The following is a 27004-nucleotide window of genomic DNA, read 5'->3' on the forward strand; positions in this document are numbered from 1 at the left end:
AACATCTTTATTAATGACTTAGATGAAGGGCTAGAAGGCATGATCATCAAGTTTGCAGACGATACCAAATTGGGAGGGATAGCCAATAGTCCAGAGGACAGGAGCAGAATTCAAAACGATCTTGACAGATTAGAGAGATGGGCCAAAACTAACAAAATGAAGTTCAACAGTGACAAATGCAAGATACTCCACTTTGGCAGGAAAAACGAAATGCAAAGATACAGAATGGGGGACAATGCCTGGCTCAAGAGCAGTACGTGTGAAAAAGATCTTGGAGTCCTTGTGGACAACATGTTAAACATGAGCCAACAATGTGATGTGGCGGCAAAAAAAGCCAATGGGATTTTGGCCTGCATCAATAGGAGCCTAGTGTCTAGGTCCAGGGAAGTAATGCTACCCCTATATTCTGCTTTGGTTAGGCCATACCTGGAATATTGTGTCCAATTCTGGGCACCACAATTCAAGAGAGATATTGACAAGCTGGAATGTGTCCAGAGGAGGGCGACTAAAATGATCGAGGGTCTGGAGAACAAGCCCTATGAGGAGCGGCTTAAGGAGCTGGACATGTTTAGCCTAAAATGAGAAGGCTGTGAGGAGACATGATAGCCATGTATAAATATGTGAGAGGAAGCCACAGGGAGGAGGGAGCAAGCTTGTTTTCTGCTTCTCTGGAGACTAGGACTCGGAACAATGGCTTCAAACTACAAGAAAGGAGATTCCATCTGAACATGTGGAAGAACTTCCTGACTGTGAGAGCCATTCAGCAGTGGAACTCTCTGCCCCGGAGTGTGGTGGGGGCTCCTTCTTTTGAAGCTTTTAAACAGAGGCTGGATGGCCATCTGTCAGGGATGATTTGAATGCAATATTCCTGCTGCTCGGCAGGGGGTTGGACTGGATGGCCCATGAGGTCTCTTCTAACTCTTTGATTCTATGATTCTATGAATGTTAAGTCTCTTGTTTTGGAAAATCCCCATACTATATTTCTCCTTTGGTCTCACTTCATCGTGTGATTTTAGGTAAGCCAGTTAGTGCTGCTTGGCCTGAGCCCTCCAGGTATATTACAGGAAAAATAAGGCTCACCCGTATGTTTAGGACCACTGCTTAGCAGACTTAATAACTTAACAACATTGAAGACAGTTCATTCTGTTATTGCTGTCCCCGCCGAGATCTTGCCAGTAGGTCTCCTGGTAGTGAATGGGACTATTATTACCCAAGCATTTCATAACTTTGGTTAGAAGTTCATGCCATCTGAATTTATGAAGACAGCTTTTCCACTGAGGACTGGATTTTGGAGGCAAACAGTAGTGAAAGTATGAATACCAGCAAATCCCAGCCCTTTTTACTAAGCTTATCCCTTTAAACAGAGCAGTTTAAAGTGTGATAGAAATTAATATGGGTTGTTGTAGGTTTTTTGGGGCTGTATGGCCATGTTCTAGAGGCATTCTTTCCTGATGTTGCTCCTGCATCTATGGTGGAGGCTCCTTCTTTGGAAGCTTTTAAACAGAGGCTGGATGGCCATCTGTCAGGGGTGCTTTGAATGCAATATTCCTGCTTCTTGGCAGAGGGTTGGACTGGATGGCCCATGAGGTCTCTTCCAACTCTATGATTCTATGATAGCATTTGTGCTTCTAGAGAAGACGTTCTTTCATTTGGTCATTGGATCTCTGTGACTTAGAAGGCTGAAAATATGGAAGAAGAACAGAATTTTGATGTGGCCTGTCCTGTGTTAACGCTTCACACTTAGGGCAATTTGCTTAGAGAATCTCAAGCTAGAAATGGTAGAGAGTGTAGAAGAATTGGGCAATGTATCTAAGATTTGTGGGGTTTGAATATTTGTATACAGATTTCAGAATCTAGTTCATGGCACAGAAGTCAAATTACATTACTCTAGAATTGTCAGGGATCCCTTCTCCATAAACCAGTGCATACAAATCAAATGTTTTCCAAACCTGTCTTCTGCCTTTGGTCTTCTATGTCTTCTTTTGCCTCCTGTTGGGTTCTACCGCTCAATTTATGCCAGAACAAGACATTGCTTTTTGAGTATGTGGCTCTAGGAAGCTGGATGGGTGGGTGGAATGTACTAAAAGTAAACATGTGCCTTTCTAATTTGCATGTACCAGGCTGCTTTGGAGCAGAGTCCAGGCAGCTCTCTGCTTAAGTCCTGATGTGCTTGTTTACCAAGTGACTCATAACTTGGTATTTGCCTAACTTGGGATGGCAGGTGAGATAGCTCAAAATTCAGTTTTCAGGTGAAGCCAATTTCAGTAGTTTCATAATAAGGAGCTTTTGGGACAAGATCTTAAATTGACAACAGCTATGGAAGTTTCAGCCAAATTGTTCATCACACAAGTCTTGTGTACGGTCATTTGAATGTTGGAACCAGGGCTCTTTTGTACTGTCTATGGAAGGGGTTGGACTGGGGACTGGATGGCCCACAAGGTCTCTTCCAACTCTATGATTCTATGTATACCACTATGATTCCACTTTAGCTGCCATGGCTCCATCCTTTGGAATCCTAGGGGGATTTGTAGTTTGAAGAAGGGCTAGAGATATCTGGCAGGGAATTCTAAATATAGAATCACAGAGTTGCTGTAAAGTTTTTTGGGCTCTATGGTCATGTTCCAGAAGTATTCTCTCCTGATGTTTTACCTGCATCTATGGCAGGCATCCTCAAAGGTGGTGAGGTCCTTACAGACCTCACAACCTCTGAGGATGCCTGCCATAGATGCAGGTAAAACGTCAGGAGAGAATTCTTCTGGAACATGGCCATACAGCCCAAAAAAAAAAACCCAGAGTGATTCCGGCCATGAAAGCCTTCGACAATACATAGAATCATAGAGTTGGAAGAAACCACAAGAGCCGTCTAGTCCAGTATCTTCTCTAGATCTGCAAATTCTGGGATTCTGTAGGACATTGCCATAATTGTCTATGTGGAATCATAGTTCAGGTTGAGCATCCCATATCTGGGATTCTGAAATCAAAAATATTTGAGCAGTGCAAGAAGGGTCAGCAAGTTAAGTAAGAGAGGATTGGCTTCTTCTAAAATTGCTTCTCTGAAGGTTTCCAAGAGAGGAAAATGGCTCCTTGTTTTGGATCCAGACAAAGGATGGTTCGGGATGTTTGGAGAGCCCCAAATCCCGTGTTTACTCAGGCTATATGCAGTCTTACGAGTTAAGCTTTGCTCACCCAAGACATGTTTTCTTACAGAAGATTCAATCACTGTATCTTCAGGTTCATGTAGTTGCAAATGTCGGGAATTCTTGCCATGTGTTATGACCACCATTTGGCTTGTTGGTATTCAAATACGTGATTTAAAGGTTTTTACTGGAGAGACTATCTAGAACAGTGGTTTTCAACCTGTGGATCCCCAGATGTTTTGGCCTTCAACTCCCAGAAAGCCTCCCAGCTGGTAAAGATGTAGATCAGGTTGAGAACCACTGATCTAGATCTGGTTCTCAATGAAGCAGTCTCTCTTTGTGATGCAGCTTGTACAATTAAAATATTTCAACCTTTTGAAATCCCCAAATAATTATATTTTTTCTTTATAGTCTTGCTCTCTGCATTTGTGTGGTCGTAGTGGTATCTCAAATACCAAAAGAACTTCTGCTATAACTGAATTTAATGCTACCTGTAAAATTGCTAAGTGTTGTCCTTCTTTCTCCATATCTTTCTCTTTAGGAGGAGCTGAAAAAGGGGAAGGAGGAGGAAGGGGAGAAGAACTACTTTCTGTGGGGATCAAGGAGTGATCTGTAGTCATTGAACGCTCGCTGAAGAGACATTTTCGCCATTATGAATGAAGTAGCAATAGTGAAGGAAGGCTGGCTCCACAAACGAGGTAAGTGCCTTCTTCTCCCATATCTAGAGAAATACCATAAATGTCTTTTTGTCTCTCTGTTTGCATTTTGGAGGAGTGCATGTTGGGCATTATGCAACATAGAAATGCTGTGTAAATTTCACAAAAAAAGAATGAAACCGCTGAACTGTACTCCAGTAACCCAGTGAAATAGTAGAACACTAATATTCAATGGCTTGAATGCTTTATTACTCATGCAGTTCCTGTATTCCATGGGTCGGAAGTCATGTGGCCCACCAGATGTTGTTGTTGGACTGCAAAACCCAGCATTCCTTGTTGTTACCAGCATTGGCTAGGCTGCTGGTAGTTGTAGCATATAGACATTTCTACGATTGCTAGGTTTACTGTTAATGCACTTCTGTGCAATGACAGATAGCTGTAGTAGGATAGAAAGGGCAGTTATCTCTTTTTCTTTACACTGGAGGGGAACTCTGATCTTGCTGCTACTTCAGTAAATTGGTCACATTTCTAAGAACTGGCAACCACAAATAAACAACAGAGGTTTCAAAGCTCACAGCAGGATTCCTCTGAAAAGCAAAACAAAAAACCCCTGCTGAAATGGTAATGTGTAAACTCTGGCCTTATGGAGAAAGCAAACTCATAACATCAAGAGTACTGTTACTGCTTCTTAATGAATTTGCAGTAAAATAATTTCAGTGTCAGAAAGTTTAGAAGAGAGAAGTGTTTATACCACTGGTCCCAGGTAGGCTCTGGTCATGGACTTAAACTATAAGTAGTGGGAGATGGGCTACATTTTGGTTTTAGGTATGACTAATTCTGTTTTAAACTGTACTTAAACTGTATAGTTTTTAAGGTTATGAGATGCTTTGGGTCCCAATATTGGGAGAAATTTTTTTACACTATAGTTTTCAAGGTTGTGGGTTTTTAAATTATATAGTTTTTAGGATTATAAGTTTCTAAATTGTGTTGTTTTTAAGTTTGTGAACCGCTTTGGGTCCCAGGCCTGGGAGAAAAGTAGGGCACAAGTACATGATGATGATGATGGTGATGATGATGATGATGATGATGATGATGATGGCGATGGTGGCAAGAGAACAAGACCAAAAATTATAGCACCAAATTCCCCAGAAACCTAGGGTTCTTTTATCCCATGCCTTTGCTCATTAGCTACAACTTGCGCTATCCTATTCCTTTGTTCTTGTTTACAGTTGGCCATGTTTTACAATAGGGTCCACTTTGTCTAGGGACCACTTTGTCCAGGGACCACCTTGACCAGGGACCACTTTGACCAGGGACCACTCTCCAACATTAATACCAAAATCAGTGGGACTGGCCATCTCTGTGAAAAGGAACAGAAATAAAATAAAATAAAGATGAAGGAGGTTTGCAGACCGGATTTCAGCTCTCGCAGCCCACTTCTGGTTTGGAATAACAGACAGACAGACAGATAGATAAATAATCTGTGCGTGGTTGAATCCATAGATTTGGAGGGTTGACAGATTCCCCTTTCCTGAGAAAATAAAGTGGAATTCATAGGGTTGCCATATGTCAATCGATGGGTGATTTGAAGGCACACAAACATACATATAGTGCAGCCCAGAGTGCGGAGAAGAGCAAGCCACTGACCACCTGCTGCAATGCACCCTGAGCCCTGCCACATGCACAATGGAGGACCTTCTTGCGGCAACACCAGAGGCACTCCAAGTGGCCAGATACTGGTCAAAGGACATTTAACCAACTACCAAGTTTGCAAAATCTGTGTTTTTTTTAAAAAATCTGTGTGTTTGTTTTGTTCTGTTAGAATTGTAACACAATGGTATGGTTGCTGATGACACGATAAATAAATAAGCCCAGAAATGTTATTTCCAGAGCAAGACTCCATTGCATTGCATTTGCCACCCCCTGTCCAGATGTCAGATTTCTTGAAATTCCTCAGTAACCCAATATTTCCCCAATATAATGTGACCTTTGTGATGTGAAATGTTCCTCTTCTGGAATGCAGTGTTCCTCTGAAGCAGTGGTTCTCAAGCTTTGGCTGTCCAGATGTTTGGGGCCATAAAACTCAGAAGCCCCAACCTAGCATGATAGATAGGAATTCTGAGAGCTGAAGTCCAAAAGAGAGGTGAGGAGAGGAATCGCTTGTTGGCTATAATTTATGGCTGGAGTAGATAAGGGTTGGAGTCCAGACACATCTGGAAGGCGAGACTTACTTTGTCCCGGCTGTTAGCAGCTTAGGGATGATGCACACGGGTTCATCCCATTTTGTCTTTTTATAACTAAATTCCCGTGAGGCAAGTTTGGCTGAGTTTTATGAGCTTCATAATTGAGGAGATATTTGAACTCAGGCTTTCCTGGTCCCAGTCCAAAGAACTCTGTGTTATACAACTCCAGTTTTTCTCAGCTTGGCTGCCTAGGAGACCACACTTGTGTTGCTCTATTCTCTTTCTGGTTTGGCTTTGTAACGTGATTTTAATTATTGTGCTAACAGTGTCCAGGATTGTGAGCCATGTCCCGTCCCCCCATCCCCCTTTGTATTTCTGTGAGTGTGCTCTTTTTTTTAATGTCTCTTTCTGTTCACAACAATAGCTGTTCAAAAATATACTGTACTCCGAAAGAGTGGAAGAAAGAGAGAGAAGAAAGAGTGGGTTTGAAAAGGCATCAAGGTTTTAAGTACATCGACCACAGGATGTTTCTAAAACCAGTGTCTGATATTCTGAGCTTGTGAACAAGTTCAGGCTATAATTACAACAAGGGCGGCTTACAGAAAGAAATCTCTTTCTTGGAATCTCTGAATTTCTCAGAATCTCTTCCCCCTTTTTTTTTTAAAGTCAAGAAAAGAAAACCAGTAGTTTAAAAGTTAACATTTCAAAAAGGACAATACCCTATTATTATTTATTATTTTTATATTAATTTCTATCCCCCCCCCTTTTTTTCCCCTAAGTATTGCAACTCAAAGGGATTCCAAAATTGTGGCTGCTCAAGTCCCACTGTGTAGTAAAGTATATAAAGTATAGTAAAGTATATATATATATTTATATAAAAATACAAAATGGCAAAAGTTTGCTGTTTGGAATAACAACGACAATAATAATGCATTTTATTTGTTATCAGTCTCTTTATTGCTCGAGGTAGTAAATGATCAAGGGTCCGGAGAACAAACCCTATGAGGAGCAGCTTAAAGACATAATGAGTTCCTTAAAAACAAAAGAACCAATGAACGAAATCACACCAAATTTGGCAACAAAACGTCTCACAACACAAGGAGTGACCATCACTCAAAAAATTATGATTTTGTTATTTGGGAGTTGTAGTTGCTGGGATTTATAGTTCACCTACAATGTTTAACCTGCAGAAAAGATGGCAGAGTAGAGACCTGATGGCTATGTATCAATATTTAAGAGGAGGTCATGGGGAGAAGGGAGCAAGCATGTTTTCCGCTGCCCTGGAAACTAGGATGTGGAACAATAATAAAATAATAAAACTTTATTTATATACCACCCAATCTCCCCAAGGGAACTCATGCGGTTTCCACAAACAATAGCTTAAAACTACAGGAAAGGAGATTCCATCTGAACATTAGGAAGAACTTCCTGATTGTGAGAGCTGTTCAGCAGTGGAACTCTCTGCCCCGGAATGTGACAGAGGCTCCTTCTTTGGGGGCTTTTAAACAGAGGTTGAATGGCCGCGCCTCACATAAGCACCTTACTTACTTACTTAGGCGATCCCTCGTTGGACGAGTAAGATGGTCTTCCTTGATGACTATTTTTGTGGGTTTGTGGGTGGCTGTGGAGCCCTATTCTTGACCCACAGTGAAGGCATTGGTTTCCAGGTGGAAGGCGGTCCCAGTCGGGGTTGGCTTGACGTGCCTTCCTCCTGGCACGTTTCTCTCTTTCACCCTCCACTCGTGCCTCCTCGAATTCTGCAGCACTGCTGGTCACAGCTGACCTCCAGCTGGAGCGGTCAAGGGCCAGGGCTTCTGAGTTCTCAGTGTCTATGCCAGAGTTTTTAAGGTTGGCTTTGAGCCCATCTTTATGAGACATAAGCACCATACAATGCTATCATCATACAAGAATAAACAATTACATTAAAACATTAAAACAGTTCATTAAAACAGTAACTTAGTTACACCAGTTAAAACCAATTCCAAGTCTGGGGATTAAATCAATGTTGCAGTATCCAATTCATCTTTCGAATTACCGCTATCCACTAATTGAACACCTAACTGAACGCCTGGACACAAAGCCAAGTCTTCAATTTTCTTCCAAATGACAGGAGGGAGGTGGCCAACCTAATGTCCCTGGGGAGAGAGTTCCACAGATTGGGGGCCATTGCCGAGAAGGCCCTGTCTCTTGTCCCCACCAATCGTGTTTGCGATGGTGATGGGATCGAGAGCAGGGCCTTTCCTGAAGATCTTAAACTTCGTGATGGTGCATAACAGGAGATATGTTCGGACAGGTAGTCTGGGCCGGAATTCAATAAATAACACATTTTGATTTTTCAATAAATATTGACTGGGCTTGGAACTCCACATAACTGTTCATTAAGATCATTCCAGTTAATTTAGGATTTGATTGATGATTAGATTTATCTGCTGTTTGTGGTAACCCTAAGATATTTGACTAAGCAGAAGATACCCGGGGCAGTGGAGATGTACCCTTTTCATAGTTGTTGTATCTTAACTTCCTTTATATCCAGATTTTTCCAACAGTGGCTTGCACATTAAAGAGTTAAAAGAGTTAAAAACATAATAAAATTAATATTGAATCCAAATTGAACTTTTAACCACAGTTTTACCAAAGTTAAGCCACATTGGAAGCCAGGGTTTGAGTCCCTACGGGGCCATGGAAACACATTGGGTGACTCTGGACAAGTCATATAAGTGACATAAATCATTATTAACTTGAATTCCCTTATGAACCTGTTAGGACTTTAAGATCGTCTGGGGAGGCCCTGCTCTCGATCCCGCCTGTGTCACAAACACGTTTGGTGGGGATGAGAGACAGGGCCTTCTCGGTGGTGGCCCCTCGGCTTTGGAACGGCCTTCCTGGGGACATTAGATCGGCCCCCTCTCTCTTAACATTTTGGAAAAGAGTCAAAACTTGGTTGTTTGAACAAGCATTTGAAAGTGCAAGGTAAATGAAATAGGAATTGAAACGACTGGATGACGAAATTGGACAACGTTTTTATTAGGAGTAATTGATGTATGTTTTTAATACTATTGTTATGGTTTTATATTATGTTTTCATGCTTTTAAATGCATGAACATGTGTATTGGGCATCAAATTGTTGCGTCTGTAAACCGCCCTGAGTCACCTGTGGGCTGAGAAGGGCAGTATACAAATACAGTAAATAAATAAATACTTCCAAACTCTTAAAAGTTTTCCATTCAAAAATCTCACCTGAATGAAAAAGTATTTGCATGCTGATGGAGAGAAAACAAGGAGGGGCCCATATTAGCCTCCCTGCAGAAAGGAGTTCCAAAGTTTTGGAACAACCAATGAGAAGACTCTTTCTCATCTTCCCACAAACCGTAAATGTGAAGGAGATGGAACTAAAAGAAGAGCCCCTCTTGTGGATTTCGTGGTCTGGACCGGCTCATGTCAGATAGCCTTGGCCTAAGCCACACAGGACTTTCTATAGTTGGGTTGTTGTAGGTTTTTTCGGGCTATATGGCCATGTTCTAGAGGCATTCTCTCCTGACGTTTCACCTGCATCTATGGCAAGCATCCTCAGAGGTAGTGAGGTCTGTTGGAACTAGGAAAAAGGGTTTATATATCTGTGGAATGACCAGGGTGGGACAAAGGACTCTTGTCTGCTGGAGCTTGGTGTGAATGTTTCAACTGACCACCTTGATTAGCATACAATGGCCTGACTGTGCCTGGAGCAAACTTTTGTTGAGAGGTGATTAGATGTCCTTGTTTGTTGTGCTGTTGCAGTTTTAGAGTTTTTTTTATTACTGGTAGCCAGATTTTGTTCATTTTCATGGTTTCCTCCTTTCTGTTGAAATTGTCCAGATGCCTGTGTATTTCAATGGCTTCTCTGTGTAGTCTGACATGGTGGTTGTGAGAGTGGTCCAGCATTTCTGTGTTCTCAAATAAAATGCTGTGTCCAGATTGGTTCATCAGGTGCTCTGCTATGGCTGACTTCTCTGGTTGAAGTAGTTTGCAGTGCCTTTCATATTCCTTGATTCGTGTTTGGGCAATGCTGCTGCGTTTGGTGGTCCTTATGTAGACTTGCCCACAGCTGCATGGTATCCGGTAGACTCCTGCAGAGGTGAGAGGATCCCTCTTGTCCTTTGCTGAACAGAGCATTTGTTGGATTTTCTTGCTGGGTCTGTAGATATATAGTTCATAAGCAGGACTTTTTAGGTTTTGACCGGCAGCCAGTAGATCTGTTGGAGCAAAGGAGTTCTGTGATAGTTCTGTAACACTCCAGCTGGAGCTCTTTATTGAAACATTTTAAATATATTGCGAGACTTTGCTTTCAAGTGTGACTGCAGCAGAAGTTTCCACTGTGGCCTTCTGTGTGCCTTTCGCCAGCGCCAAATGGAGAAATGAAATGAGACTCCTTCCTCCATGTGTGTGTGTGTGTGTCTTGGTCGTTCCTGGCAAGGCTGTGAGTCAGTCGCTTAAAGGAAGTGCGACTTCCAGGACAGCAGATGTTTTGTTTGTGGAAAGACCAGTCATCTCCCTGACCTCAAGCCCTGCAGCTTGCAGATCTTTATGAATGAACGCTTCAGCTCTCAATGGGCGCTGCGTAGCCCTGTGACCCTGGCTGCAATTTCGTCATCGAATGATACAGCAGCACCAGTTACAAATCACTTCCTCCTCTTCTCTTGCCAAATCCGTAGCACATGAAAGCAGGCATGCAGCAAAAGCTGAGGCAGAGGGAAGTAAAAAAGTGAGCAGGAATATTCCCGGGGCTGTTAAGTGTGGGAAATGCTGGGTTTTGATGGATTCAGGCAGTTTCACTCTCCTGCCCCTGGATGCTTATCAACAAATATCTCATGTGTGTTTAAGGACAGCACATTTGATTTTTGCCTTTTGTGCGCTATAATCAATGCTGTAATCATTAGAGCATCATTAAAATCATTAAAAACAGTCAGATGTCTTTTATGGGGAGAATGGCAAACTGACTCAAAATGCAGATATTGATTAGTACATGCCACATAGAGCATTTTACACCAACTTTGTAGCAACTTCACATGACCTTTAGTTAGATTGGAGGGGTCCCCTGTTTGAATATTTGAAAGCCAGCTAGTACTCAGTTTTGGGGAGAGGAAAAGATGTCGCAGGTTCGATTCCGGGGAGCGGCGTGAGCTTCCGCTGTCAGCCCTAGCTTCTGCCAACCTAGCAGTTCGAAAACATGCAAATGTGAGTAGATCAATAGGTACTGCTCCGGCGGGAAGGTAACGGCACTCCATGCAGTCATGCCGGCCACATGACCTTGGAGGTGTCTATGGACAACGCTGGCTCTTCGGCTTAGAAATGGAGATGAGCACCACACCCCAGAGTCAGACATGACTGGACTTAATGTCAGGGGACTACCTTTACCTTTACCTTTAAAGATGTCACTGAAATAATAATTATATGGTATTAATGCAATTTTTGCGGTCCCCTGGTCTTAGGCTTCCAATTTAGACAACTCAAAAGAAATAGAAATGGGGAAGGAGGAGGAAATTGCTCCAACACCATAGCAATAAAGTACAGTAGGATCACCATTGGCCAAAAGCAACGTCTAGACACACAACAAGAACAACAACAACAACAACAAAGTGCCTTCACATCACCAGTAAATGTATGATGACTCTCATGAATTTCATATGTTTTAATTGTGTTTTGCAAGGCCTTCTTTTAAATATAGCCTATATCACTTGGTATTCTCAACTGTTCCTATTGATCCAAAATTGCGGCCAACTGTATTCAGGAGTAGTTATACAACCTCTGTGATGGGGTTTGAGGGGCAGCAAACTCTTATTTATTTATTTATCCTATTTATACCCTGCCTTTCGGCAGCCTACATGTATAGGCAACGATTCAATGCCATATATAGTAAAATTAACAGATATATTGAAATGATCATTAAAAAAACTTTAAAACACTATTTAAAATCACATCCAAAACCATAGTCCATGGCCCTTCCAAATTGTCATTGCACTATTCCATAGTTTTCTAATGGGTTACTAACTGAACACTAGATCCCACATCCACGTCTTTAGCCTTTTCCTGAAGGTCAGGAGGGAGGGAGCTAATCAATTTTTGTTAGGGAGGGAGTTCCATAATCGAGGGGCCACCACTGAGAAGGCCCTGTCTTTCATCCCCACCAGCTGCACCTGAGAAGGCAGCAGGAATTAGAGCAGGGCCTTCCCAGACTATCTTAACCACCTAGCTCTTCCCACATCAAGGGTATTGCCTGCTTCTGCCCTAAACGAACTAGACATGGGAGTATCCTCCCATGTGAACCCCTCTATACTTCCTCTTTGTGCTTCCCACAGTCTAAAGTCTGTTGGGAAGGGCAAGTGTAGCCCCATAACCGTGGAACACTCTATAAGTGGTGGTTTCATTGCTCTCTTTCCATGTTGCCATTTAATTTCCTGACTGAGGTAACTCGTCTCCATGAGACTTTTTGGCGTGTGTTGACTGAACTCATCCAGAAAGTGGTGGTAGCAGGTGTTTCATTTCTTACTGAAAATATTTCTTACTGATATTTGTCTCGCTTCAAACAAACAAACAAACAAAAATAATTGTGGTGGGGGGTGTTCTATGAGTTTACATAAATATGCAAAACTTTGGTAATTGTCAGTCCTACTGAATGAACAACAGCTCTCTGGACATTGTATTGTCGAAGGCTTTCACGGCCGGAATCACTGGGTTGTTGTAGGTTTTTTCGGGCTATATGGCCATGTTCTAGAGGCATTCTCTCCTGATGTTTAGTCTGCATCTATGGCAAGCATCCTTAGAGGTAGTGAGGTCTATTGGAACTAGGAAAAAGGGTTTATATATCTGTGGAATGACCAGGGTGGGGCAAAGGACTCTTGTCTGCTGGAGCTAGGTGTGAATGTCTCAACTGACCACCTTGATTAGCATTTGATGGCCTGGCAGTGCCTGGGGCAATCTTTTGTTGAGAGGTGATTAGATGTCCCAGAATGTTTCCTCTCTGTTGTTTTGCTGTTGTAATTTTTGAGTTTTTTTAAAATACTGGTAGCCAGATTTTGTTCATTTTCATGGTTTCCTCCTTTCTGTTGAACTTGTCCACATGCTTGTGGATTTCTCTGGACATTGTTAGGTCCTCTAGCATGACTCTATGGTCATCCTCCAGTAGAAACATGAAGGATTTAGAAAAAGCCTAGAAAGGACATAGCTTGTCAGATAAAGTAAACGAAACTGCAGGTACTGGTTCAGTAAATATGGGATAGTAGTGTGTACATAAGTAAACCTACCATTTCACAAACTTTGTGCAGACTACATACTTGGGTTAGGTCCTGACTTGGTTAGGGAAGCACTAAGCTGAAAGGCATGTCTGGAAAGTGTCAGAGGAAATCTAAAGTGGTGGGCAAGGGAGGTGGACTAAGATATAAAGGTCAAATTAACTGCAAAGGAATGTGACCTTTTTATAACAAAAGGGTTTAAGGAAATTGAGCCATTACTCAGACGGTGGCAGCTCCAACGGAACCTCAGATAAACTGGCTAACCACCCAAAGGGCTTGTGGCCACAATGACTCACTAAAGGACTGCTGGACAGGCTCTCTGATACTTGATGTGAAAGTGGGTTGTCCTTCTGTTGGTCTGTGAGATAGCAGAGTTTGTATGCAGGTTGTTTGATAGCGAGAATGAAGAGAGTTATTGCAACCATTTCACTGGGAAAGTAAGAAGCTTGTGGTTTCCTTGCCTTGTTATTTCAAAGACTAAAACAGAGTTCTGGAAACTGGGGCAAGATTTTGGAAATATTAAGTGAGGATGTGGTCATCAGAAAGATGACCTGATAATGGCCAGACTTGACAACTCATCTCCATGTTGGAAAGGTCAAAGCTTGCTTCAGATGTTCAGTTTAACGGACACCTTCATTCATAGGCATATCTCAGGTGGATTAAGCCAGTGTTTCTCAACCTTCCTAACGCTGCAACCCCTTAATACAGTTCCTCATGTGTGGTGACCCCCAACCATAACATTATTTTCGTTACTATTTCAAAACTGTAATTTTGCTAGTTATGAATCATAATATGTGATATGCAGTCTGTATTTTCATTCACTAGACTAAATTTGGCACAAATGTCTGATACAACCACCAGTTCACCAGTTCAGAAAGATAGGACACCTCTCTTAAGGCAAAGTTATTGCCAATTGAAGTTTTAAGCTTAAAAAGTTGGCATTTTGGTCTCCCCACCCCAAACAGTTTGAGTGCCCCCCCCCCCCACAACTAGAATGTAGTTTCTGTGTTAAATTGTGGTCGTGTGTCCTTTGTGTTTTTTCTTTAAGAGTTTATTTTATTCACTTCCATCTATATTTTATGTTTTACCAAAATTACTCAAATCTGTACAAGCAAATCATAGTTTCCCAGAATAATGCTGTGCCTAAAAGCACACAATCACAGACTAATATGAGAAACTGGCTTCCCCCCTTCCTGATGTGCAAGGGGCTGTTGCCATATTTATGCCCATTGGCTCCATCTGTGTCTTCCTTTCCTGGAAACTTGCTGCCGACTGGGAGTTCATGGATTGTGGATTGGCACTTGTCCACAGACCACCACATAAGCTGTACTTGCTTTAAAAAAACACCACACTCATGTATTTCATTCTGCCTTTCAGTAATAGTTTATACTTAATTACAGGGAAGACTAACAAGACAAATTAAGGCTGATGACTTGCAAAGCTGACTCACAAAACACAGAGGGAAGGCTTTTTGCCCCTTAAAATATTTCAATATTTCCACAAACTTTGAATTCTCTTTTCCTCTGATGTTTATATTTGCATGCATTCAGAGAATGAGTTTGATAGTAATATGTAGGAAGTGCAGTAGTAAATAAATGCATAGTATGTGTATGTGCCATCAAATTGGCTATAGACTTACGGTGACTCCATAATTTTGTGGGATTTTTTTTAAAGGCATGGAATACAAAGGAATTTGTTGGTGGTCTCCCATCCAAGTACTTATCAAGGATCACCCCATTTCACTTCCAAGATCACACCAGATCTGGGGCAGAGCATTCCGAAGTGCGTGTCGCAACATGTTAGTTTGTCTGTGTGTCACATCAATATAATGAGAAATGACAAAAAGTAGGAAATGCAAGCTATTGTCTTACATATCGTATATTTTAAAAATATAAATGAAAGGTTGTTATGAGCTATGTTGTACCCCCATACATTTTGTTGTTGCAAATTATGTATGTGTCTGCATCTCTTATAAGGGGTTGGTTTAATCTATGGTTTGCTAATAAAACGGAATTACTGTGTTGCGAAATGATGCTGTCCGAACGTATCTCCTCCTATGAACCACCTCGGAGATTAAGATCGTCTGAGGGGGCCCTGCTCTCGGTCCCACCTCCTTTGCAGGTGCATCTGGTGGAAACGAGAGACAGAGCCTTCTCAGTGGTGGCCCCTTGGCTGTGGAACTCTCTCCCCAGTGACATTAGAGCAGCTGTCTCCATCCTGGCTATGGGGTCAAACCTTTGGAGATTAACTACAGTGTAGTGATAACTACGAAATATGTGCAATGATTTTTGGATCTGCCCCGGATTACAGTTGTGGATGGCATGATTTTATTAGTGATTGCAATACTTTATATGTTTTAATGTGCATTTAATTTTAATTTTAAAATTTTAACTTAAATGCATTTTAACTGTTTGTTGTCCAAAGGCATTGAATAGTTGCCATATGTAAAGCCGCCTTGAGTCCCCTTCGGAGTAGAGAAAGGTGGGATACGAATAGAGTAAATAAATAAATAAACGTAAGCGTAAAAAGTGTGTCACCAACATGAGATGTTTGAAAGCTTTGATCTGGTATAAATATCTAATTGCTCTTTAGTATTATCATACTAAACTGTGATACACATAAACATATGAGAGAAATTTAATAGCATATGTTTGTTTGGTAACAGTTGTTCAGAAAGTGGAAACTGGCATCTTGTTTTGGAAACAGCAGTATCATCGTCAAAGACATGCAAGTGGTTTCAAAGCTCAACGCTGATCAAGAATGGCTTGTGATTCCCATGTTAGAGGGGTGGTGAATCCGCTCTGGGTTTTAGTCCAAACTTTCAATAAACTATCTTAAGCCATGTGGAAACCTAGATGGATTCACTTTTCTTCTGCTCTTATCAGAAGGACTTGGGACTGATTTCTAGGCCTGGCAACATGTTGGCAGCAAACATGGTAATTCGTTACTTTGGGCTCTGTAAATCAACATTGATTGTAAATATTAAGTGTGAGAGAGAGAGAGAAAGCAAGAGAGATAATATCCTTGTTTGCATGCTGCAGTCCTATGTAGATAATATACAACAAATAAGTAGCAGAATTCCTAACAAAATGTAAATTGATTAAGAGAAATATTTTTGGCTTTGTTCTGTTTTTGTTGTCACATTTTGAATGTGTTTGAATAGACCTACTCCTTTAGGCAGGATTAGAAATAGATGGCAGTCCAATTGCTGAAGATTTTTCAGGTCTGCCAAAAGGTTATATCACAGTCATTATTTTTAATGTTATTTTATATCTTCAAGTTTTTGCAACATTCAATTTTACTAGCAAACTAGTTAAACCAGTGGTTCCCAACCTGTGATTCGTGGACCACCAGTGGTCCGCAAGAACTAAAATATGGTCCGCGGTCCAACCGTTACTACACCGTTGCAACAAGAGTTACTGGTCTCTCAAAACCCTCTTACTGGTCTCGCAAAAACAGGGTCTTCTCGGTGGTGGCCCCACGGCTGTGGCACTCCCTCCCTAAAGAAATCAGATCTGCCCCTTTCCTCATGACCTTCCAGAAGAAGCTCAAATCTTGGTTATTCTGTGTTTGCAGAATAGATTGTTTTAATTGTAAGATTGTTTTTAGCGGATGGCAATGGATTGATTTGGAAGACAACTTGAAATGGTGAACTGTTTTTAATGTACACATATTTACAATTGTTTTTAATGTATGCTAAGCATATTTTATGATTGTTATTTATTGTTCGGCACAAATGGTGCCTGTTGGTAGTCGTCCTGAGTCCCTCTTCGGACGTGAGAAGGACGGGATAGAAATGCTCCTAAAAAATAAATAATAAATACATAAATTATAGCGCCAAGGCTTATTAAATGTGGTTTTCTGCGGACAAGCAGATGGCGTCTCCTGGATGGCATATGTTCTGTATCAGAAGCTAGAGCTGATGTGGTCTATCCAATGCAATTTTATGAATCAGCACCCCAAATAGCCAAACTGAATCTAAAGTTGACCAAAAACTGATTTGTAACCCTTTTGGTACTAATGTTGGAGAGTGGTCCCTGGTCAAAAAAAAGGTTGGGAACCACTGAGTTAAACCAACCCCTTAAAAGAGATACGGGCACATAATAAATTATTATAATGAAATGTATGTTGACACAACATTTTCCATGAAAACCTTTCATTTATACTTTTCAAAATATATGATTTGTAAGATAATAATATTTCCAAGATTTTTGTCATTTCTCACTATGTTTGCGTGATCGTTAAGGAAGTAGTATGCAAACACTTAGAAACGAATGCGGTCATAGATAATAGTCAACACATATTTATCAAAATCAAGTCATGCCAAACTAATCTGATCTCTTTTTTGGTAGAGTTACAAGCTGGGTAGATGTGGGGAATGCCGTGGATGTAGCGTATCTTGATTTCAGTAAGGCCTTTGAAAAGGTTCCCCATAACCTTCTGGAAAACAAACTAGTCCAATGTGGGCTAGGCAAAACTACGGTGAGGTGGATCAGTAATTGGTTAAATGGACGAACCCAGAGGGTGCTCACCAATGCTTCCTCTTCATCCTGGAAAGAAGTGACGAGCGGAGTGCCATAAGCAGGGTTCCGTCCTGGGCCCGGTCCTGTTCAACATCTTTATTAATGACTTAGATGAAGGGTTAGAAGGCAGGATCATCAAGTTTGCAGACGACACCAAATTGGGAGGGATAGCCAATACTCCAGAAGACAGGAGCAGGATTCAGAATGATCTTAACAGATTAGAGAGATGGGCCAAAACTAACAAAATGAAGTTCAACAGGGACAAATGCAAAATACTTCACTTAGGCAGAAAAAATGAAATGCAAAGACACAGAATGGGGGACGTGTGGCTTGACAGCAGTACGCGTGAAAAAGATCTTGGAGTCCTCGTGGACAGGAAGATGAACATGAGCCAACAATATCATGCGGCGACAAAAAAACCAATGGGATTTTGGCCTGCCTAAATAGGAGTATAGTGTCTAGATCTAGGGAAGACATGCTACCCCTCTATTTTGCCTTGGCCAGACCACACCCTGGAATACTGTGTCTAATTCTGGGCTCCGCAATTTAAGGGAGATGTTGACAAGCTGGAATGTGTCCAGAAGAGGGGGACTAAAATGATCAAGGGCCTGGAGAACAAGCCCAATGAGGAGCGGCTTAAGGAGCTGGGCATGTTTAGCCTGCAGAAGAGAAGGCTGAGAGGAGACATGATGAGAGCCATGTATAAAAATGTGAGAAGAAGTCATAGGGAGGAGGAAGCAAGCTTGTTTTCTGCTTCCCTGGAGACTAGGATGTCAAACAAAACAATGGCTTCAAACTACAGGAAAGGATATTCCACCCGAACATTAGGAAGAACTTCCTAATTGTGAGAGCTGTTCAGCAGTGGAACTCTCTGCCCCGAAGTGTGGCGGTGGCTCCTTCTTTGGGGGCTTTTAAAGAGAGGCTGGATGGCCATCTGTCAGGGGTGCTTTGAATGTGATTTTCCTGCTTCTTGGACTGGGTGGCCCATGAGGTCTCTTCCAACTTTAGGATTCTTTGTACCTACACGCTGCAACTGAGGGGCATTTTTGGTTTTAAAAACTACTGAAAAGTTTTGTAGGGTGCTAATTGGTTCTGACTTAGATATACAGAGATGAGCCCACACATTGAGTCTCTTAGCTGTAGAGCAGAGTTTGGGTCCCACATGTATAATAAACTCTTAATTAATTAAAAAAACTTGCAAAACCAAACTTTGTAGCAATGGGTGGTTTTGGAGAAAAAAAGTGCTCCCTCTATAAGAGGAAATCGTGAGTAAGCTTACAACATAATGGTCTTTTGTGACACTAGAGCAGTGTACTGTGCCAAAGTTATGGTAAGAATTTTGTAGGTTTTCTGGCTGCTGGGAACAGTTCCTTCCTCTGTTGCAAGTTTTTCCAGTGTTAAAACACATCCGAGTAGAATAGCTTATTTTTCTTTGGAATAAGAAAGAAACATGCCCAATGCAACCAAACAGTGCAAACATTCATTTCTGAAATGAATCTGGGCATACATGGCTGGCTGGTCTTGGTTTTTGCATAAGGATTCTTTGGATTCCTTACACCATTCAGAAAGGAATCCCACTAGAATGGTCTTAGAACGGTAGAATAAGTGAAGGCTGGGTGAAGAAAACATAGCATTTAAACTATATTTGCTCAAGGGTCTTTCCTGGCTAATTTTGTAAGTGAAGAACTGCCTGGAATACTGTGTCCAATTCTGGGCACCATAATTGAAGGGAGATGTTGACAAGCTGGAATGTTTCCAGAGGAAGGTAACTAAAATGATTGAGGGTCTGGAGAACAAGCCCTATGAGGAGCGGCTTAAAGAGCTGGGCATATTTAGTCTGCAGGAGAGGAGACATGATGAGGACCATGTATAAATATGTGAGGGAGGAGTGAGCAAGCTTGTTTTCTGCTTCCTTGGAGACCAGGACATGGAACAATGGCTTCAAACTACAGGAAAGGAGATTCCACCTGAACATTAGGAGGAACTTGCTAACTGTGAGACCTGTTCAGCAGTGGAACTCTCTGCCCAGAGTGTGGTGGAGGCTCCTTCTATGGAGGCTTTTAAACAGAGGCTGGATGGACATCTGTTGGGGTGCTATGAATACAATTGTCCTGCTTCTTGGCAGGGAGTTGGACTGGATGACCCACGAGGTCTATTCCAACTCCTATGATCCATACCTGTGACAAGGAGTAAAACATCCTCAAACTGGTCACCATGGATATTATTTAGATGTGGTTTTAATATCAATAACATATCGGTATTCTGCATTATATTAACATTCCCATCCCCTTTGTAGAATTCTTCTTCGGTTCTTGCTCCATCAACCGCAAGAGGATCCCAGGGACAGAAAATGGGCTTGTGCATCATCTGCAGTTGTCTCTGTTGGAAATAGCAACCTTCTACAAGCCTCTTATACTAGTTTTTTTGTTATGTATATAATTCAGATTGCTTTCTTTGTTATATATGTGTGTGTTGGTATGTAGTTTTCCATAACTCTGTGTTGTGGGAGCAACTACAGGCCATGTGACCATCCCAAAACAATGTTGGCACAACTGCGTGGAAACCGGAACATACACTCACATGTGGTGGGATTGTGAAAAAATACAAAAGTTCCATAAAATAGTGAAGAAAGAAATGGAGGAACTATTAGGGATAAAAATAGATTGGAACAAGACACAGTTTTTCCTCCTGAAAATTGCCGCCGAAGGAGAATCTAAAGAATGAGCGGGATTAATAAATTACATTTTTGATGCAATTAAAGCCGTGGTATCTTTAGGCTAGAAGGTCCAAAAGAAATGGGACACAAAAAATTGGTATACACTATTCCCTCCATTCCAGGACCACCCACAATAAGTGAAAATCCGCAAAGTAGGGACGCCATATTAATTTCAATATTTATACATTATTTTGTATATTTTATATATTATTTTCTTACCTGCATTTCCTTATCCACCTCCCGACTCATCCCAAGGGCACCTACCTGGCCTCCACTAGACATAAATATTTAATATTTTTATTAATATTTTCAAAAAACCGCAAAACAGCGAGTCCACTAAAAGCTAACTGCGAAGTAGCGAGGGAACAGTGGAAATATTTACTAGACTACCTCCTCCAAGACTGCATTAGCTAAAGGACAAGTTACTACAGGATGGGCCAAATTAGAAAGTCATGGGAGGCAAAATGGAAAGGCTTAATTTACAGAATAAAGGGGAAAATAAATATAAAGAATTAAACAAGATTATCCTCATGATCAAACAATCGTAATTAGTACAGCAAAATTTGTAAACTGTTCCCGGGGACTGTAACTGGATTGACAAGTTGTATAACTGTATCCGCCTAGTCAAAGCCATGGTATTCCCTGTAGTCACCTACGGATGTGAGAGCTGGACCTTAGGGAAGGCTGAGCGAAGGAAGATCGATGCTTTTGAGCTGTGGTGTTGGAGGAAAGTTCTGAGAGTGCCTTGGACTGCGAGAAGATCCAACCAGTCCATCCTCCAGGAAATAAAGCCCGACTGCTCACTGGAGGGAAAGATACTAGAGACAAAGCTGAAGTACTTTGGCCACATCATGAGGAGACAGGAAAGCCTAGAGAAGACAATTATGCTGGGGAAAGTGGAAGGCAAAAGGAAGAGGGGCCGACCAAGGGCAAGATGGATGGATGGCATCCTTGAAGTGACTGGACTGACCTTGAGGGAGCTGGGGGTGGTAACGGCCGACAGGGAGCTCTGGCGTGGGCTGGTCCATGAGGTCATGAAGAGTCGGGGACGACTGAACGAATGAACAACAACATAACTGTATGCTGACTACATGAAGGTTGTGAGTAAACCAGATATGTTACTTTTAATGAAGACTACTTATTTTTGTCTCTTGAGGGCATGATTTAAAACCAAATATATTTTATGGGAGAAGAGATGTTTTGGGGCACTGAAAATAACACTTTTGAAACTCTGCTGTTTTTGCTCATTGGCATAACCTTTTTTCCTAACAGTTCAAAGATATAATCAGGTATATCATCTAACAACCGTGGAGGCCGTGACAGACTTTGTATTTCTAGGTGCAAAGATTACTGCAGATGCAGACTGTAGCCAGGAAATCAGAAGACGCTTACTTCTTGGGAGGAGAGCAATGTCCAGTCTCGATAAAATAGTGAAGAGTAGAGACATCAGACTGGCAACAAAGATCCGCCTAGTCAAAGCCATGGTATTCCCTGTAGTCACCTACGGATGTGAGAGCTGAACCTTAGGGAAGGCTGAGCGAAGGAAGATCAATGCTTTTGAGCTGTGGTGTTGGAGGAAAGTTCTGAGAGTGCCTTGGACTGCGAGAAGATCCAACCAGTCCATCCTCCAGGAAATAAAGCCCGACTGCTCACTGGAGGGAAAGATACTAGAGACAAAGCTGAAGTACTTTGGCCACATCATGAGGAGACAGGAAAGCCTAGAGAAGACAATTATGCTGGGGAAAGTGGAAGGCAAAAGGAAGAGGGGCCGACCAAGGGCAAGATGGATGGATGGCATCCTTGAAGTGACTGGACTGACCTTGAGGGAGCTGGGGGTGGTAACGGCCGACAGGGAGCTCTGGCGTGGGCTGGTCCATGAGGTCATGAAGAGTCGGGGACGACTGAACGAATGAACAACAACATAACTGTATGCTGACTACATGAAGGTTGTGAGTAAACCAGATATGTTACTTTTAATGAAGACTACTTATTTTTGTCTCTTGAGGGCATGATTTAAAACCAAATATATTTTATGGGAGAAGAGATGTTTTGGGGCACTGAAAATAACACTTTTGAAACTCTGCTGTTTTTGCTCATTGGCATAACCTTTTTTCCTAACAGTTCAAAGATATAATCAGGTATATCATCTAACAACCGTGGAGGCCGTGACAGACTTTGTATTTCTAGGTGCAAAGATTACTGCAGATGCAGACTGTAGCCAGGAAATCAGAAGACGCTTACTTCTTGGGAGGAGAGCAATGTCCAGTCTCGATAAAATAGTGAAGAGTAGAGACATCAGACTGGCAACAAAGATCCGCCTAGTCAAAGCCATGGTATTCCCTGTAGTCACCTACGGATGTGAGAGCTGGACCTTAGGGAAGGCTGAGCGAAGGAAGATCGATGCTTTTGAGCTGTGGTGCTGGAGGAAAGTTCTGAGAGTGCCTTGGACTGCGAGAAGATCCAACCAGTCCATCCTCCAGGAAATAAAGCCCGACTGCTCACTGGAGGGAAAGATACTAGAGACAAAGTTGAAGTACTTTGGCCACATCATGAGGAGACAGGAAAGCCTAGAGAAGACAATTATGCTGGGGAAAGTGGAAGGCAAAAGGAAGAGGGGCCGACCAAGGGCAAGATGGATGGATGGCATCCTTGAAGTGACTGGACTGACCTTGAGGGAGCTGGGGGTGGTAACGGCCGACAGGGAGCTCTGGCGTAGGCTGGTCCATGAGGTCACGAAGAGTCGGAGACGACTGAACGAATGAACAACAACAATCATCTAACAGCTGAGAAACCTAATTTGCCTTTTATGAATACTAGTGGATATATACCACTAAAGAGAAGATTTTACTCAAATGAGATTTTGGCTCTTGTCTGGAAGATCATACTTTACAAAAGGGTTATGATTTTCCAAATGGTGTGAATGCCAATTAATCTCCAAAAGATTATGATTCCAAAAGGCTTTGGAGATTCTGGTTTTCCAAAAGGTTATGATCTCTAAAAGGCCATGCCTTTCCAAAAGTCTCCCCTCTTCATAATCTAGTGATCGCAACAATAAGTAAAACCTGTTTGATCTCCACTAAAGCCAAATCCCAGCAAATGGAAAAGCATGGAACTCTTCCATGGCACTTTGCACTGCTGACAGCTCTTATCAATCCTGTGATGGAGTTTGTATTAGTGTGAAATGTCACAGCTTGTATTCATTCCCCCATCTTTGTCCCAATGAATGTGAAGCACCTAAGTTGCCATGCCTTTCTTGGTCTTTATCTATTTCCTTTCCTTCTAGCGTACTTGGTGAGCAACTAGCCAGGTGAAGCTATCAGGTGAAAGGGGTAGAAGGAGAAGCAAGACATTGAGAAGGATCTGTTTGAGACGATTTGGATTCATATGCAGTGCCAAACCATAGTATTCCTGCTTTTATGCCAAACCACAGGTTACATTTTTTATTAGAAGGGACAAACTTCCTCTTAGGCTTGTCTCAAAGGCTGGGGTTGTAACTGGGATAATAACTTGGTTAACAGCATAAACTACAGTTGGATGGTTCAGCTGAAGTTTGCTGAAGAACAACAACTACAATATTGGGTTGTAACATTTTAGATGTGTCAAAATGATGAGGGAATCTGAGGAGAGACAAACAAATGGATCCCAATCAGAAGAAACCTTTGCCTTTTATCATGTTCAGTTTGATGAGAACTCTTCAAACAGAGAAATAAGGTTGAACACTGTGAAAGCCACTCACTGCATGGCTATCAGCCTCCTCCCAGTAGACTCAAATAAAGGGAAAGTCTCATGAGAACCACCACTCCTCTTAACTTTCCTCCAGCAACAGCAAGGGTATCCCTCTGGGCAACAAACCAGGAAATCCCAACTGGATCCCCCCCCCCCCTCCCCAAGGGTCTGCCTTCAGGGGCAAACCAAGAATGGGCAACTTGGAAGTCCCTGAACAGACCCAGAAGTGGAGTTGGTAGATCAAAAGACAAGCTGGCAAAATGGCACTACCTAGAAGAATCCTCCACCTCCAACTGAGATTCGAATTCAAATCCGAGTACTTTTTGCTTGGGATCACAGACTTTGAAATGAATAAAAATTAAATGAGATCTTCTTCTATCTAATAACGGTAGCCAGAATAACTCTGGCGCAACTATGGAAAAACACCAAAAGTACCCACAATGGAAAAATGGATCCTGAAAGTGATGGATATCAGGAATATGGACCTGCTCACCCAAAAACTTCCGCAGAACAATATGCAACACCAGGAAGCAGACTGAGGAAAATCTGTGGAAATTTTTTAGAAAAGGAATAAAGAGGAAACGATAGAAAAGAAAATTAAAAGAAACTCAAAGGACAGGGTGGAAAATAAGAAACAGATGCTACAAGGACTGAAAGACCGCAAAATTGAACCTGGAAGCAAATGCACTGTGAAACCTACCTCTTTTTTCACCTTTTCTTTTTCTTTTCTTTTTCTCCTGTTCCTTGCCTTTTCTTATTCAATTTTGTAACTTTTCCTTGATTTCAATGTTCTCCCATTTTAGATGTATCCTTTATGAATCTATTTTTTTATTTTATGCCCAACTTTCATTAAAAATTATTTTAAAAAAAGAATCCCCCACCTTGTGCAATTGTGAAGCAGAACAAACAATGCCACATCTGTATGCTTGTCCACAATGCCCTGCCTCATGTACAGAGGAAGAATTGTTTAAAGCTGTTGCTCTTTTTGGCTCAAAACATATTTAGCCGCTTGTGCTCCTTCTATTTTTATCAGTTTTACACTTATTTATGCAATGCTTTTGACATGAAATATATAAAAAGTTTGATGAGAACAGAAAATCGTGGCTTTGCTTGCTTTTGGAACAGACGTTGTAAGAAGAAGGTGTTTTTCTCCTCTGTTTCTGTAATTGAATTTTATTTGGTGGATAGTCCCGGTAGGTTAGTTTGTTGACAAAGATAAGGAGCCAATATAATAGATGAATTTATTAGAGGTGGGATTGTGATGCTTATTGTTCCTTATGTAAGGTATTTGCTGGCACATTTTTATAGATTGTCAGATGGGTGGGCTGGAAATAGGGTGAGCAAGAAATGGTGGCAGATATTCATGTCTCTTTGGCGGCTGCTTTCTGCTGGTTTGTTTCACTGGGAATGGCTGGTCCATGAGTACCAAAGAATGCTCTTGTTGACTTGCATGGAAGAATGCTCAGGAATTGTTACCAAGAATGTTTGCAGGAGTTTACACCCCCATTTTCCTTTCATGTGGTGGCCATAAAACAAAGAAGCTCTTGAAGGACATTAATTATTTTACAGTGCAAACAAAAACAACAAGGGCTTTGAAACATTTGGAAGAAGAGGCAGGCATTAAAACAACTTTGTCTTCTCACCATTCTCACTAGGAACCTCTGGTAGTACAATGGGTTAACCCTTGTGCCGGCAGGACTGAAGACTGACAGGTCAGAGGTTCAAATCTGGAGAGAGCACGGATGAGCTTCTTCTGTCAGCTCCAGCTCTGCATGCAGGGACATGGGAGAAGCCTCCCACAAGGATGGTAGAGCATCAAAACATCTGTGCATCCCCTGGGCAACGTCCTTGCAGATGGTCAATTCTCTGACACCAGAAGCGACTTGCAGTTTCTCAAGTTGCTCCTCACACACACACAGAACCAAAAATGAAAAACCTCCCCACTGAAATGCTCCAAGGCATCATGTAATCTTTTTCATACTTTTGAACTTCAGCGAGAATGCAGAGGGAAGCCAGGATGCCTCATCAACATCTGCTTTTTCTGCCGATTGCATCAACCCTGCTCTCTTCCAAACTGTAATTTTCACTGTACTGATGGATTAAATTTGTCATATTTCACAGAAATCTGGCCTGCATGTTAGTTTTTTCTCCCATTTTTCCTCTCTCCAGACCAAACTTCCACCCTCCCAACCCAGCCACAATTCCAAGGTTGGTTTGTTTTCTTTCTTTCTTTCTTTCTTTCTTTCTTTCTTTCTTTCTTCCTAAAACATTGCAATGGGATTCTCTTACTTACGACTTCAGAAAGTCAAATAAATCTGAAACGAAAGCTCAACTCGGGCAAGAAAAACTGCTCTTTAATTTTGTGATTGTCTGATGGGACCTGGCATCTTAGCGATTTATTTGTTGTTCCTTCCCTTTTAACGATGCCGCAGTCAAGAAGCGCGCTGTTTTGCTAAATGTTGTGTAAAAAGTAAATCGTGGCATAGCAGATGTTGGTATTTGGATGGATGTCTGTACAACGGGGGACGGCCACAGTCGTCTCTGTCAGCTGTCTCCCAACTCCACAGGCCTGCTGCGTGGTTACTTTGGTGTGTAAAAACAGCTCATTTTCGCAACTGGGGAAGTTTGGCATTACGTTTGGCACCGAGCCATCCTGCCTTGGTTTAACACAAGCGTTTATCCAGCAATTTTCTTAACGCTGGTAGCTCCATGATAATGTGTATTAAACTTCAATAAGGAAGAGAAGAGAATTAGAGCAAAAGGCTGTTCGGTTTTTGTTTGTTTGTTTGCTGCCTGCT

At 41.8% G+C, this 27004-nt stretch overlaps 1 protein-coding gene across 2 annotated transcripts in view; it reads left to right on the forward strand.

Annotated features, from left to right (window-relative positions):
• AKT1 (AKT serine/threonine kinase 1) overlaps positions 1–27004 on the forward strand; it is a 160819-nt gene that overhangs the window by 30699 nt on the left and 103116 nt on the right. For both annotated transcript variants that reach the window (XM_060754619.2, XM_060754627.2), the window contains exon 2: positions 3679–3835. In XM_060754619.2, the coding sequence (XP_060610602.1) occupies positions 3790–3835 (46 nt within the window). In that variant the 5' untranslated portion in view covers positions 3679–3789. The remainder of the gene's footprint in view (positions 1–3678; positions 3836–27004) is intronic.

This window comes from Anolis sagrei, chromosome 1, assembly GCF_037176765.1.
Source record: "Anolis sagrei isolate rAnoSag1 chromosome 1, rAnoSag1.mat, whole genome shotgun sequence".
Taxonomy (NCBI): domain Eukaryota; kingdom Metazoa; phylum Chordata; class Lepidosauria; order Squamata; family Dactyloidae; genus Anolis; species Anolis sagrei.